At 33.2% G+C, this 13,996-nt stretch overlaps 1 protein-coding gene across 2 annotated transcripts; it reads left to right on the top strand.

Annotated features, from left to right (window-relative positions):
• Nucleotides 1-11,129: 11,129 nt before the first annotated feature.
• On the top strand, nt 11,130-13,415 carry LOC127880249 (uncharacterized). Of its 2 annotated transcripts, none has more exons than XR_008049486.1 (4): nt 11,130-11,449; nt 12,150-12,262; nt 12,564-12,657; nt 13,033-13,412. XR_008049486.1 is itself a non-coding variant. In XM_052427565.1 (4 exons), exons 1-4 carry the CDS (start codon nt 11,666-11,668, stop codon nt 13,145-13,147), a joined length of 336 nt encoding a protein of 111 aa, XP_052283525.1. In that variant the 5' UTR covers nt 11,496-11,665; the 3' UTR covers nt 13,148-13,415. The 2 variants fall into 2 exon arrangements, 1 of the variants encoding a protein (XP_052283525.1); XM_052427565.1 differs by lacking the exon at nt 11,130-11,449 and adding an exon at nt 11,496-11,679 and having other exon boundaries at nt 13,033-13,415.
• Nucleotides 13,416-13,996: the final 581 nt, after the last annotated feature.

Raw genomic sequence — 13,996 nt, forward strand, 5'->3', positions numbered from 1 at the left:
AATCACCTGACAAACAAGATGGCGCCGTCCGTGCCGAGACAGTTAATGTTAGTAGTGTTTAACCCTTTATATTTTTATTAATTGCTAAAATGACGATAACTTACCAGCCATTCCGGCTAGAAAGTAATAAGCGTTTGTATTTTATTAATAGTCGCTGCAAAATTTCTTAGGGGTTCACAAAATTACAGCTTCTGCTAAGAAAACTAGAGTCGAAACAATACAGATTAAAATTGAGTGCAATTGGTGATCTTGATAAAACTAAGTTTAAATCTGGAAGTGGTCAACAGTTTGCATCTGGTGTAAATAGCGAAGCCTTATTAAAGTAATATTATGGGCATCTAACAGTTTATAGATGTCTATCGCAACCGTTGTTTATTTTTGGTGTTTTCACTTCATATACACTTATATTTGTTAATGCAGTATCAACATACTTAAAAAATATCCCGGAAAGAGAAAAATAATGGATTTTAATATCAACCGTACTTTCCGGAAAGAGAAAAATAATGCAATTTAGTATCAACCGTACTTTGGTTTTGACAACTGACGACTGAAATGATTCGATGAACGTTGTGAATCTAAATTAAGTTTTAATGCAGATTCGTTCATACGACACAAATACACTATTTTGTGTTACGGATCATTTCGGCTTAGAGGACTGGGTGAGTCATGTAAAATATCGAATATAATATATATTTTTATAAACAACTGGTAGCAAGATGAGTTGCAGATAATTGGTCAGTGACCATATTTTAACTAACTCTTTTGACCTGTTAATTCTTGATAGCTCAATTCAACAAATGCCCATTATATCACTTTAAACACATTATTTATTAATTTCGCTGCATGGTACACTGTATGTATGTTGGAGCACGCAACACAAACCAACTTATGGTATACAACAGCAATTTTACAAAGAACACTATCTAAGATAAGGAAATAGCGATGTTTACTGCATGCTCCTTGATGTATGTTTATATGAGTACACTATAATTGTTTATATGAGTACACGGTCGTTATTTTAATGACTACACTATAGTTATTTTATTTAAAAACACATGCAACACATATAATGGAAGAGTCTGATTGAATCGGGTAGTATTACTGCCTTATTGGCGGATATTTAGAGAACAGTTTTTGAATGTAGAATAGCTCGATCAATGCATCTTTTAATGGGCAGTTTTTGTAAATAGAAAGGTGGAAAAGCTTTTGCGTACATTTTAACTGAACTCCTTGTAGTAACATACAGCTACGCAACCCTACATAGCTTGAGTGTAACCCCCATTTGGAGAAAATAATACACCATATGACATTACCTGGAGAAATTACTATACATATACCAAATGCAATTAAACAATCAGTAAAAGTGAAATAAAAAAATACCAATGAATACAGACATATATTTATTTAGTCAATAGTTTTATTTAACGCATCAATTGTTATTTCATGAAACCCACACACCATCAGTTAGACTGAACAGGCAATCTACATGTCAACCCTATCGTCTCTGTTTTGAAATGGGATGTGCTTTCCAATTTGAAAGATTCTTATCATATTAGGTGCGAACTTCATTAATATATTTGCGGATAAAAAGGATTGTCGATCATGTAATTACAATGCACGCAATGCCTCTTCTAAAATCGTATGTAAATAAGTCTGACCAAGGAGAAAATGTTCTCTACGCACAACCTACAGCAGGTTTATAAAAACAATAAACAATAAAGTTGCGACAACTTACCATATAAGTTGATAGTCTAAGACATATATTAACCACAGAAAATGTTGTGTTTCTTTTTTTTTTCAAAGCGCTCGGTCAATAAATTGTCGTTTATGTTGAACGCACGTTGTATGGAGTTTTATGGAAACTGTTACTGTTTTATACGTACAAAATGAACATTGTTGTGTCCAAATAGATATATATTTAGTCACCGTGTCAATATTTTATTCAATATGTCATGATATTTCGTGTTTTGTCAATATTGTATGTCAAACCACCCTTATATTGAGTCAACGAACCCATATATCATGTCGATGTGACATTATATTATGTCAATACGTCATTATATGAGGTGCATTTGTCAATATATTATGTCAAGCCATCCTTACATTGAGTCAATATGTAATAATATTGGGTGCATTTGTCAATATATTTTGTCAAACCATCCTATTATTAAGTCATTATTTCATTATAGTGGATGATTTTGTCAATATTTCATACGAAACCATCCTTATATTAAGTCAATCTGTCATTATATTGTGTGCATTTGTCATTATATTTTGTCAAACAATCCTTATATATCGTCATTATATTGAGTGCATCAAATTGACCGTGTAATGTTGCACTGTGCACCGATACGTTGCCGCCAATTGTTGCGCTAAGATATCGGTGCACAGTGCGATATTACCCGGTCAATGTGATCCTCTCAATATAATGACGAAAGCACACAAGGTAAAGATGTTTCTACTTTATATAAGGTAACATCGACGTGATATTTTGTTTTGTTGACTCAATGTAAGGATGGTTTGACATAATAAATTGACAAATGCACCGAATATAATATAATACCATTTAATGTATACTTGCCAAGTGCGTAAATAGGGCACCTTCTGGAAAATATCATACACACGCCGTTTTTAACTAAACTGTTTTAATCCATAATTCTTACAATTACAATCGATGTTTAATTCTAATTAGACAAGTTGTTTAATCAATGTTGTGCAAGATGGTGTTAACTGATGCAAAAACACATCGTTGCATACAACGACCATCAGATTTGTTTGATAATATAATAACTGTACATAGAACATATATATGAAATGTCAACAACTTAAACACTTCAAATGATCTTCAAACAGTACAATATGTATTTCGTATTCAATTTTGGGCTTGATTTTATGCATTGTCATTTTAAATGGTGAACACGTAAGTTGAAAATTAAAAAAACAAAACAACACATAACCTTGAAAATATAAAACTTTTCTGATATTTAATTGCTTATGGTTCAATCCATAATATATTAAGTAGTGTTTATAATCCACATATATCAACATACATATATATACGGCAATAATATAAGTTAAGCAATTGTAAAATGACTGTGTTTATTCCACTTTAGGAATTGCTTATCAAGTAAAAAAGTGAAACCCTAGCTGTTCGAGCAATATTGCATTCTTATCTCGACAGAAATGCGCCAATAATCAGGCAATTTGGCTATGGGTAATGTTTTGTTCATATGAACAGACATTTACAAATATTGTTTGTAGAGACAGACGTCTATTCTATTCAAAATTCGCATTTTTAATTCATGTTTTAGGAAAAAAAAGAACGATTCAATTAAAATAGTGTTGTTAAGTACATTCATCATGCAAACTTCAAGGATTAAAGAACATGCAATAACGTTGAACAAAAACAAGATAAATAGTAGGGAAATATGGTGTATGCGTTTAAAAAACAAAACACATCATTGATTGTAAAGATTGTAATAGCTTGTATATTAGTTGTGATCGCATCTGAGCCGCATATGAGCAAACAACACCTGCGGTCTGACAAAGTGGTAAAGGTAACACATAAGCAAACTCTTTTTTTTTGTTTCATGATAAGCACCCATGACTGAACACAGTTAAAATGATTTGTTTAAGAGTACATGTGCAGATATATAATATTTAATATCAATAAGAAAAAACAAAGATTGCTTTGCACTTTATTTAATACTGGTTTTGTTTATGTGCTTTTGTCTGCGAAAAATTACAGCATCACTACCACTGTTTGTCAGTTTATAATGCAAAACGTATATACAATTAACTTCAACATGTAGATTGTTATAAATAATGTATTTATTTTGCAAAATGTTATTGCCTGCTGCTTTCTTTGCAGATTATGGACGCCCATATAATTCCAACCATGTGTGGTGATATATTGCAAACTTAATTGATCAGGGTGAACATTTATGTACACAATTATTTGTACATGATCAACAATAAGACAGTGTCGAAGTAAACTTTGTGAATTAGCGCGCTATATATTTAGAAAATGTTCGCGTGCTTCCTAAAGATTTAAACACAAAGTTATGTTTACGGCAGATTTTCCTAGCAGCTGAATATTGCATCCTTAATATAGCTTTTACTATTCGCGACAAACTACGATCAAACTGTTAGTTTATTTAATTGGCAAACATGATTATACTCAAACCTAAGGCGAGCCGGAAGTCATGTTTACTACAACAATGAGAGGACAGACGCCAATACGCTGATAGATAACAGAGTGTGATAACATATCGTCTAATTAAACATTATTTATTGTATCTGATCATCTTCTATACGTTGGCATATGTGCTCAAAACGCTGTCACAAAATGTTTAATTGTATTCAAGGGAAATTGTTTCAAATTTATAATGATGTCGCAATGATAAGGTTGTTTGAAATATAACTTGCTGTTATAACGAACGTGACGCTGATAGAGGCTACACTATTATACAATGGTTGTCCATACGGCAATATTCCGAGTATATGTAGAGCTGCAATATAGACTGTTCCTGATAAACAGAGTATCAAACACATGTAAAAAAAACGTATTACATACTAGTCGCCGCACTTCAGTGCGACGCCAATGATGTCGCAATGATAAGGTTGTTTGAAATATTGCTTGCTATTATAACGAACGTGACGCTGATAGAGGCTACACTATTATACAATGGTTGTCCATACGGCAATATTCCGAGTATATGTAGAGCTGCAATATAGACTGTTCCTGATAAACAGAGTATCAAACACATGTAAAAAAAACGTATTACATACTAGTCGCCGCACTTCAGTGCGACGCCAATGATGTCGCAATGATAAGGTTGTTTGAAATATTGCTTGCTATTATAACGAACGTGACGCTGATAGAGGCTACACTATTATACAATGGTTGTCCATACGGCAATATTGTAAGTATGTGTAGAGCTGCAATATAGACTGCTCCCGATAATCAGAACATCACACTCATGTACATCTTGCACGATTCATTGATAGTTAAAAAATACTCAGTATGTGATTCATGCGTATACAAATATCGTATTCTATAGTAAATGTGTTTGCGTTGGAAATAAACAATAGAAGTCAAGTCTTTGAACAACTAAGTAAGATTTATACCATCAAAGCATATCATAAATGGAAAGTCGAAAGGTGATGGTTTAGGAAGGAAATATTCCTCATTCATTTGATTAAATTGAAAATAAAATAAAACCACTTTAAATTATTTACTTTCATATGATCTATCGTTTAGATTTGAATGGTTGCCCCATTACAGCGCGGGTACCGAATTATGGGTTAACTGGGGCGGGATTTTTAATCATAACAAATCGTTGAAAAACACCACAGAATGTACATACGTTGACATGCGTATAACAGGTACATACGCACATTAACACACAACTGGAAACAGCATGCATCAGGGGAAGGTGACTTTTTTCGGCTGTTTTTAAAGACCACCTAACTCTTGTCCTTATTAACTATAATGCATAAACAATTCCATATCACTAGCCGTGGAGGTATCGAAAACATTATTATTACAGGCGTTTTTAATATCGACATGAATAAACCACAGGGCGATTTCACATTTGACTCTCTTCTATTACAGTATAATCTCTCACATATTAATATGGAAACTTCCCATTTCACTGAAACTTCTTAATCTATTCTTGACCTCTGTATGATTTCATCTTAATTAACAGTGTCAAACAGTGGCGTTGGTGAACCTTATCTTCACCAACAAGTTCGGTATCATTGTTCAGTCTACTGCGTCATCAACCTAAAAAGAAATGCTGTGTCTTATGGATTGTAATAAATTACGTCAACCTTTGCAAAACTTTGATTGGAATGATTGCTGCGACAATGATATTGACATACATACGTCAAATTTCACACGTAAAATAATCTCTTTCTGTGACACCACAATCACATCTAAAATTGTTACAATAAGGACAGCGGATCATTCATGGTAACATACGAAAAGAAATCAGACGCCGTAAACGTGCATACAAAAAGCCAAGGCTTTAAATTTAGACGGACATTGGCACATTTATCGTCAGCAACGTAACCTTGTTAATAATCACGTCAGATCAGCGAGACAACTCCACTTGGATAACCTTGTTAAAATGATACGCGAACAACAACATTCATAATCCGACTTCTGGAAAATCATCAAAAATTCTACAAATAAAACACCACACATAACGAGTTGCCTCTCTTAATTCATAATGTTACCATTTATAAGTCACCTCTTGAAAAAGCAAATATCCTTAAATCGTTATTTCAATCTCAAGCTAATCTAACGATACCAAATACACATACGCACATCTAAAACATTCAAAATTCAGACTTCCCTTTCTTAGAAGATTTCAAAATTTCCCGCCAGGATGTCCGAGATGCTATAGTGTCATGAGCAACGGAAAGGCATCAGGACCGGACAATAAAAAAGCAAAGTCTAAAAAGAAATCGCAGCTGAAATTGCAAGTCCACTTCACAATCTTTACTATGTTTCACTAAATACTGGTAATAGGGTCACACGGATTCGGAAAGAAGCAAATGTATGAGCAATTCTTAAAAAGTCAGATCCTCAGAACATAGGTAATTACAGACCTATCTTCCTCCTAAGCTTTGTAAGTATATGTCTTGAACAAGTCTTCACAAGTACATCTTTAACCATTTAATGGGCCTCTTACTTAACAACCCCATTTCAATCAGGTTTCATACCTAAAGAATCCACTGTCAATCAATTAGTCTCGGTTTATCACACTTTTTGTAAAGCCCTCGATAAAGGCAAAGAGGTTAGAGCAATAGTGTGTGGCATTTCTAAGGCTTTTGATAGAGTATAGCTAATTCATAAGCTTAGACTCAGTGGAGACCCGGGTTTTCTTGTATCTAAGTTACAGGACTACCTTAATGACAGAAGACAGTATGTTGTGATTTCCGGTTGTAAATCTGACGCACTGCCTATCAACACTGGTGTTCCCGAAGGGTCCATATTAGGGCCTCTCCTTTTGCTTGTATACATAAACGACATTATGAGAGATATTCACTGTCCAGTTCGTATGTTTGCAAATGATACAGCGCTTTATATAATTGTCGACAATCCGGTTGATGCAGACACTCAACTTAACGATGATTGTGTAAAAATCCATTCCTGGACCGATAAGTGGTTGGTAACCATCAATCCATCTAAAACTGAGTCATAATTAATATCAAGAAAAATTAACCGCCCGATACAACCCTCATTTCCTTAAGGACTGCACAATAAATGAAGTTTCGTCTCATAAACATTTAGGCTTGAACTTTTCTAACTCATGCTCCTGGCATGACCACATTGAAACCATGGCAGAGACTAAATCTAATGAGATCTTTTAAGTTTACCCTCGATAGAAAGTCACTTCTAGATGTAAATACGACGCTTATTAGACCAATTCTTAAATACGCTGATGTCGTCTGGGTCAATATAATCGCACGGTATATAATTTAACTTGGAAAGATTAAACTGGAAGCAGAAATAATAATTAGTGAGGGGACACGTCTATTATCACTGCATAATTTATATAATGAAACGGCTCTTGAACCCTTAAGGAGAACTAAACATAAACTGAACCTCTTCTCTGTATAATTCTCTATCACCCCATATTTGTTTTCATGTAAATCATCTAGCATGGGTGAAACAACGGCATACCCACTTCGTATTTCCGATAATATACGCAGCATTCAATGTAAATCACAGCTTCTTGCACGATCGTTCTTACCATCTACGATAAAAACATGGAACGCCCTACCTGAATCTGTTAGATCTGCTTTTTCTCTCACTACCTTCAAAGCAAATCTAAACAAAACAAACAAACAATCCCCATGCATAATTACGATGGCGAGCGGACGCTTAATGTTCTTCAAACACGTTTGCGAATCCTTTGCAGCAACTTAAACGAACAGCTGTACGCGAAAGACATATCGGAAAGTCCATTTTTTTAATTCGGAGAGATTGAATACACATTTTTCTTTATTTGCCAAATTTAGAATGAAAACAAAACAAACCTATTTGACAATATGTCCAGTTTATAACCCATAACGTTACAAATACTTCTACTCGGTGTCGGTTGGTTAAAACATGTCGTTTGCATGTGGGTAACTTATTTTTGCACACAACAGTTTACTATGATTAAAGCCACACACCTTGCCTCTGATTTCGAAATGAAATACATGTTAATCAATACATATAGATGCAATTTAAAGGTTTGCAAATTTGTCATTAATTCTATAGCCTAGTTTGCAAGTAATTTATTATTTTTTCAAACGGTACCGCTTTTAAAACCGAAAGACGTGTACGTCCATTCATTTCGACCAACGCGATTATTTTTAAGTTTTAACGCGCAACAATAACTGATTTTTACTGTAACCACCAGATATATTCTAATTGGCATAGATATGTTTCGTATTTATACTTAAATTTGCCATGCCAAATAAGGTGTGTGGCTTTAAGTTCATATTGGAATTAAATGTGTTTTTTATATTAGACACACCTGGCAATTAAAGCACTTCGTGATATTTGTGTCTAATTGCAATGCGGTGGTTTTGTCAAGGCGGAATCAGTAATATTTGAAATTCCCTCATATCAATGTTAGGTTGACATATGTGCACTATTGATCGATCCTGTCTAGATGGGACGAAATTTCGTTTTTCGAAGCAAGAATTTAGGATCGTATTTTACTTGATGCGAACGTATATTTGTTTATATGGTATGTAATCCAATCGTTTGTACCTCTATGTGTAATGTTTGTTTGTAAAACCATCGTATAATTGTCATATTTTTATGAAAGAGTTTTTTTTAAAGATGAGGACCATATTCCGATCATTTAAGTAAATGTAACGAAATGTGTGGTTTGTGGTAAATGTTGTAGTTGTTTGTTATACAAATATATCTAAAATAATCTCAACGACTTTTTCAATATCTTGTTTCAGTATGTGATATTGTAGTTTTGGTTGTTCGATCAAGTGTATGCTACTTCATCTTCAAAATAAAAAAACGTGTATTTTTTCATTTTAATTTCATAAATCGGAATGCTGCTTGACGCTTTAGGAATTGTTATGGCATTATTATTGTAGTCATCATATACATAATTTAAACTTATTTGTACACTTAGATTTCTTCAAATTTACAATATGTGCTAATGTTCCATTAGTATCCATTAGTATCTATTGTAGTAAAAAACGCTGTTAGAAACGTGAACAGAGATTAGTGAAGCACAATGAACATTCATGAACTATGCACTTTAATGCATTCAGCCATGTTGGAGTGTCCGAAAAAAACTCATTTGTAAAAGGCAGGAACACTTAAAGATTAAATGTAATTAAATCTTATGAGGAGAAATTTGTTCATAAACGTGCTGTTAAAAAAGTCAACATAATAGGTTTGACTATTCTTTGTTTACTTGTATGTTAATCGTCAAATGCGTGTGTGTCGATATTCCAATACAAACTTGAAGCAGGAATTCATACCTATACATGCCAAGAGGTTTGTGAACATTTTGACTTTTTTTGTTAATTATTTTTGTATCACCAATACTATTTATGCATATATAAATTTTATATTTAAGAAAGTATACTGTTCTATCATAGTATGTTGTAAAATAACACATGTTATTTGTTAAGATTCGCGTGAATCAAATTACATGTGCGAAGCATTAGAAGTCGTGTTAGAACGTGTACTTTACTGTACAATAATGCAAAATTTTATTCCAAACATAACGTCTACCTCCCAAGAATTGAACCGCTATGGGAGTAAACATTGTCCATGGCACATCCACACAAACGTTAATTTACTTTTTAAGTTACTGATGTTAAATGTGTAGGCAAGAGCTTTATTTATGCCAAATCAACACGCGTTTACACGTATTTTATATCAGTTTATAGTATAACATGTGTTCAAGTTATAGCATGAAAGTATTTCAATATAATAAGCATGTCTGCCACAGCAGGATCAATTGATGATGACTTTCAATCAAAAGTAATCTTAAACAGACACAAATGTAAAATATGAAATTTGCATAATTTGCACAATCCATGTCACAGAAACAAAACAAGCAACCATTGTGTGTTGAGAAAATTACAATACATCCTAATTAAGTGCATTGATGAACTGTTGATGACAAGAACAAGAACCGTTGCGTAGGAATCTAAAGTAAACGCTGTAAATGAAATGTTTGCAGCATACAAATAGTACAATTAAGCCTTATATTTGAGAAAATATTGTTTCTTTAACAAAGTTCCAAGTAGTGGCCATTGTATAATTTATAGAATAAGGGCGTATACGTGATTCTAAATGTAAATAAATATTTCAATTTATATATATTATATTATATAATTTAATAAAACAATCATTCGGATACGTTGTGCTTCAAACGTATTTCTATTCATTACACTCATTCGATGGTCAACGTTGTACGTCGTAATAATTATATTGTAAAAGCAAGTTTCCATGTTATATGTTTATTGACAAAAGACAATATCTATAATTGCTCCTAATAAAAAATATTTAGACTATTTTAGTAAATAAAAAAGCCATAAATAACATCAAAATAATATATAGAAACAATATAAAGAAACTATTTGTTGCATTTTTTGTTCTTTTTATATGTTGAAATAATGCGTTCATGATAAAATGGTATATACTTTTATCATTTTTTGTTTATACTGATATTAATGTAAACGCAATCAGTCTCAGTTCTGAACAAGTATGTATGCAGCAGAAATTAGCATTTATCAATGATAAGTGTGTATCAACCTTGAATTGATGTGCAAGTCAAACTGTACACTTTCTTTACATGTATACTAGACACAACACTCGAAACAATGTATTTTTTAAATGTTTCAGTAGAAGTAATTTTGAAACACAATGCAGGAATTTTTATATATGTTTCGTTTCTCTCAGAATATACTAAAACGTAATAATATGTTTCAAGATTAACACAGAAGCTATGATTTCCGAACGCGTCAGGTATTTTCGTGTCTTTAAGGCTTTCGTTTTAACATTATATGTGACGTCGTCAGCGAAAATCAGTCTTGTGTACGCTGACGTTTATGTCGGGAAATCGCGAGATAAAAATCTTGTACGAAAATGCGCTGGATATTTCGTCTTTTTCATACAATTTCTCTGCTCATAATTTATGACATGCTTTGAAAATCTCCACAATATAGCATGACTATGTCCTTTAAACACTGGCACAATTGGTGGTTTGTAATCCGCTTATTTAATTCAAATTATTCCCCTTGAAAGACACTGTTTCGTTTGAGCAGTTCACAGGTAGCGCAACCTGTCTCGTAGTGTTCATCTTCAATGGCTATTAAACGCTGTAAATCAAAATGAAATCGTGTACTAATGGATGTCTTCAATCGAAGAAGGTTCGGAAATGATATTTCCACATGCTTAAAATAGGTAAGTGAAATATATATGTGTATTTTGGCTTTGTGATTATTTTTCGCGACTCGCAAGTTTGACCCGGAAGTAAACTGTACGATAGCAACTGAATTGTTTACATGAAATGGTGGAAGATTTAAATTTGACTTTAAAATATCATGTCTCAATTTATTAACACCAACACTATTCCATGTGAAATTTCACAAGACCAGGACACTTCGTTTTTAAATTTAAATGATTTATCGAATGTAAATGAACTTTATTATGAAACTTCTCACCCCGCTACTCAAGATTTGTTTGATGTGGTAGATGATTATGAAAGCACAGGAGTTTGAAATTCTATCAATATAGCTAATCTAATGGCTTAAAAAAAATACCCCTATATAGTATAAGACTAGTCTTTATACTATATAGGAGTATAATTTTTTTTATTTAGCCATTAGATTAGCTATATTGATAGAATTTCAAGCTCCTGTGATGAAAGTGACCTTGAGTCAAACCATGATGAGTCTGATATTGATATTGATATAGAAGCTGTCAAAAAAACATCAGACACTGCGTTTATTGAAAAGTCTGAACTTCGTGTGGCAGAAGCTGATAAACAAAACAAATTTAAGGTTGACTTTTTAAAAATGTTTAAGAACAAGTTTAATTAATAATTATTATTATAAAAAAAAGTGTTATGTAGATAAATAACCAGTAATTTGATATTCTACAGGTTGGGAAGTTACGGTCTTGGCGAACAGCATTCTCACTTTCAGTGTGACAACTGTTGCGGCCAAAATAAAAACAACATAGTCATCTGGTACCTTCTGTGGGGAGTTCTTGTAGGTAATAACAAGCCCTTAGTTATTGTGTTTCTGATAGCTTTTTTAATGTTGAGAAATTAATTTAGCTAAACCTGTTGTTAAAAATATTTGTTTGCAGTAATGCAATTGCAAAATGGTAAAGCATGTTGATATGTAGTAAATATGTTAACACAAAAAATTACTCTGGTATCAATCCCAAAAGGAAAATTCTCTTAAAATAATATATTGAAATGAGTCAACATTTTTGAGTCAGTCAATTACTACAAAATACATATTTTAAATTGTAGCCTGACCTTTTTTAATAATTATTTTTTAACATTCAGGTTTACACAGAATCATCACACTAAGCTTTATGTTGATAAGACATACAAAGTTTACACCAGATTGGCACTTTGGCATCTGGAAGTCAAAGTGGAGGTAAATTCCTTATCACAGTATGGTGTATGTGACCTGCATGATCCTTCTTGATAAACCTTGTTTGCATTTCCATAGGTCTATCCAATTGTATAGTTCTGCCATGTAATAAAATATAAAAATAATAAAACATAAATCAATTTAAAATAGTGTGTAGGTACTTTATGTCTTGTAACAGGAAAATAAATATTCATTTTAATAGTTTCAGCTGTTTTATTGGTATGAAATTCTTGATATGGCAAACAAAATCCCATGCAAAATCATCCTTCAAACTTTGTAGTTTTCTATTACAACAACAACAACAACAAAATAATAATTTGATAAAAGGAAAACTATATTTTGCAATTGTTTCTTAATTAAATGGTTATCTTGATGCAGAAACTTCAATGCAGAAATGTTGTCTGATGTCGCTGCGTCTGTGGGGTTATCGTCAAGGACGGGCCACAACATCCCCCAGCTTGTGGGGGACTCTTCCAATCCTGTTGTTATCTAAGACAGGAATGATTACCTTACGACATTGTTTCACCACATAAAGAATGTCACCAAATTTCATCAATTTCCATGTGTCAGCGGAGCATCCCGGTGTTGTGGAATGCAGGGAATTTAGTGACTCACCAGTAATCAGAATCACTCTCAGGAAGGTCTCGAAAGTGAATGTTAATGTGAGCTGTGACAACCTGCCATAAGCTGAAATTGCAAGTCCACTTCACAATCTTTACTATGTTTCACTAAATACTGGTAATAGGGTCACACGGATTCGGAAAGAAGCAAATGTATGAGCAATTCTTAAAAAGTCAGATCCTCAGAACATGGGTAATTACAGACCTATCTTCCTCCTAAGCTTTGTAAGTATATGTCTTGAACAAGTCTTCACAAGTACATCTTTAACCATTTAATGGGCCTCTTACTTAACAACCCCATTTCAATCAGGTTTCATACCTAAAGAATCCACTGTCAATCAATTAGTCTCGGTTTATCACACTTTTTGTAAAGCCCTCGATAAAGGCAAAGAGGTTAGAGCAATAGTGTGTGGCATTTCTAAGGCTTTTGATAGAGTATAGCTAATTCATAAGCTTAGACTCAGTGGAGACCCGGGTTTTCTTGTATCTAAGTTACAGGACTACCTTAATGACAGAAGACAGTATGTTGTGATTTCCGGTTGTAAATCTGACGCACTGCCTATCAACACTGGTGTTCCCGAAGGGTCCATATTAGGGCCTCTCCTTTTGCTTGTATACATAAACGACATTATGAGAGATATTCACTGCCCAGTTCGTATGTTTGCAAATGATACAGCGCTTTATATAATTGTCGACAATCCGGTTGATGCAGACACTCAACT

This window comes from Dreissena polymorpha, chromosome 4, assembly GCF_020536995.1.
Source record: "Dreissena polymorpha isolate Duluth1 chromosome 4, UMN_Dpol_1.0, whole genome shotgun sequence".
Lineage (NCBI taxonomy): Eukaryota > Metazoa > Mollusca > Bivalvia > Myida > Dreissenidae > Dreissena > Dreissena polymorpha.

Bases quoted from the DNA above. Each gene is read 5' to 3' on its own strand.
- LOC127880249 (XM_052427565.1), top strand. The intron at 12,263-12,563 runs GTAATAACAAGC...TTTAACATTCAG, and splicing joins TCTGTGGGGAGTTCTTGTAG to GTTTACACAGAATCATCACA. The intron at 12,658-13,032 runs GTAAATTCCTTA...ATCTTGATGCAG, and splicing joins ATCTGGAAGTCAAAGTGGAG to AAACTTCAATGCAGAAATGT.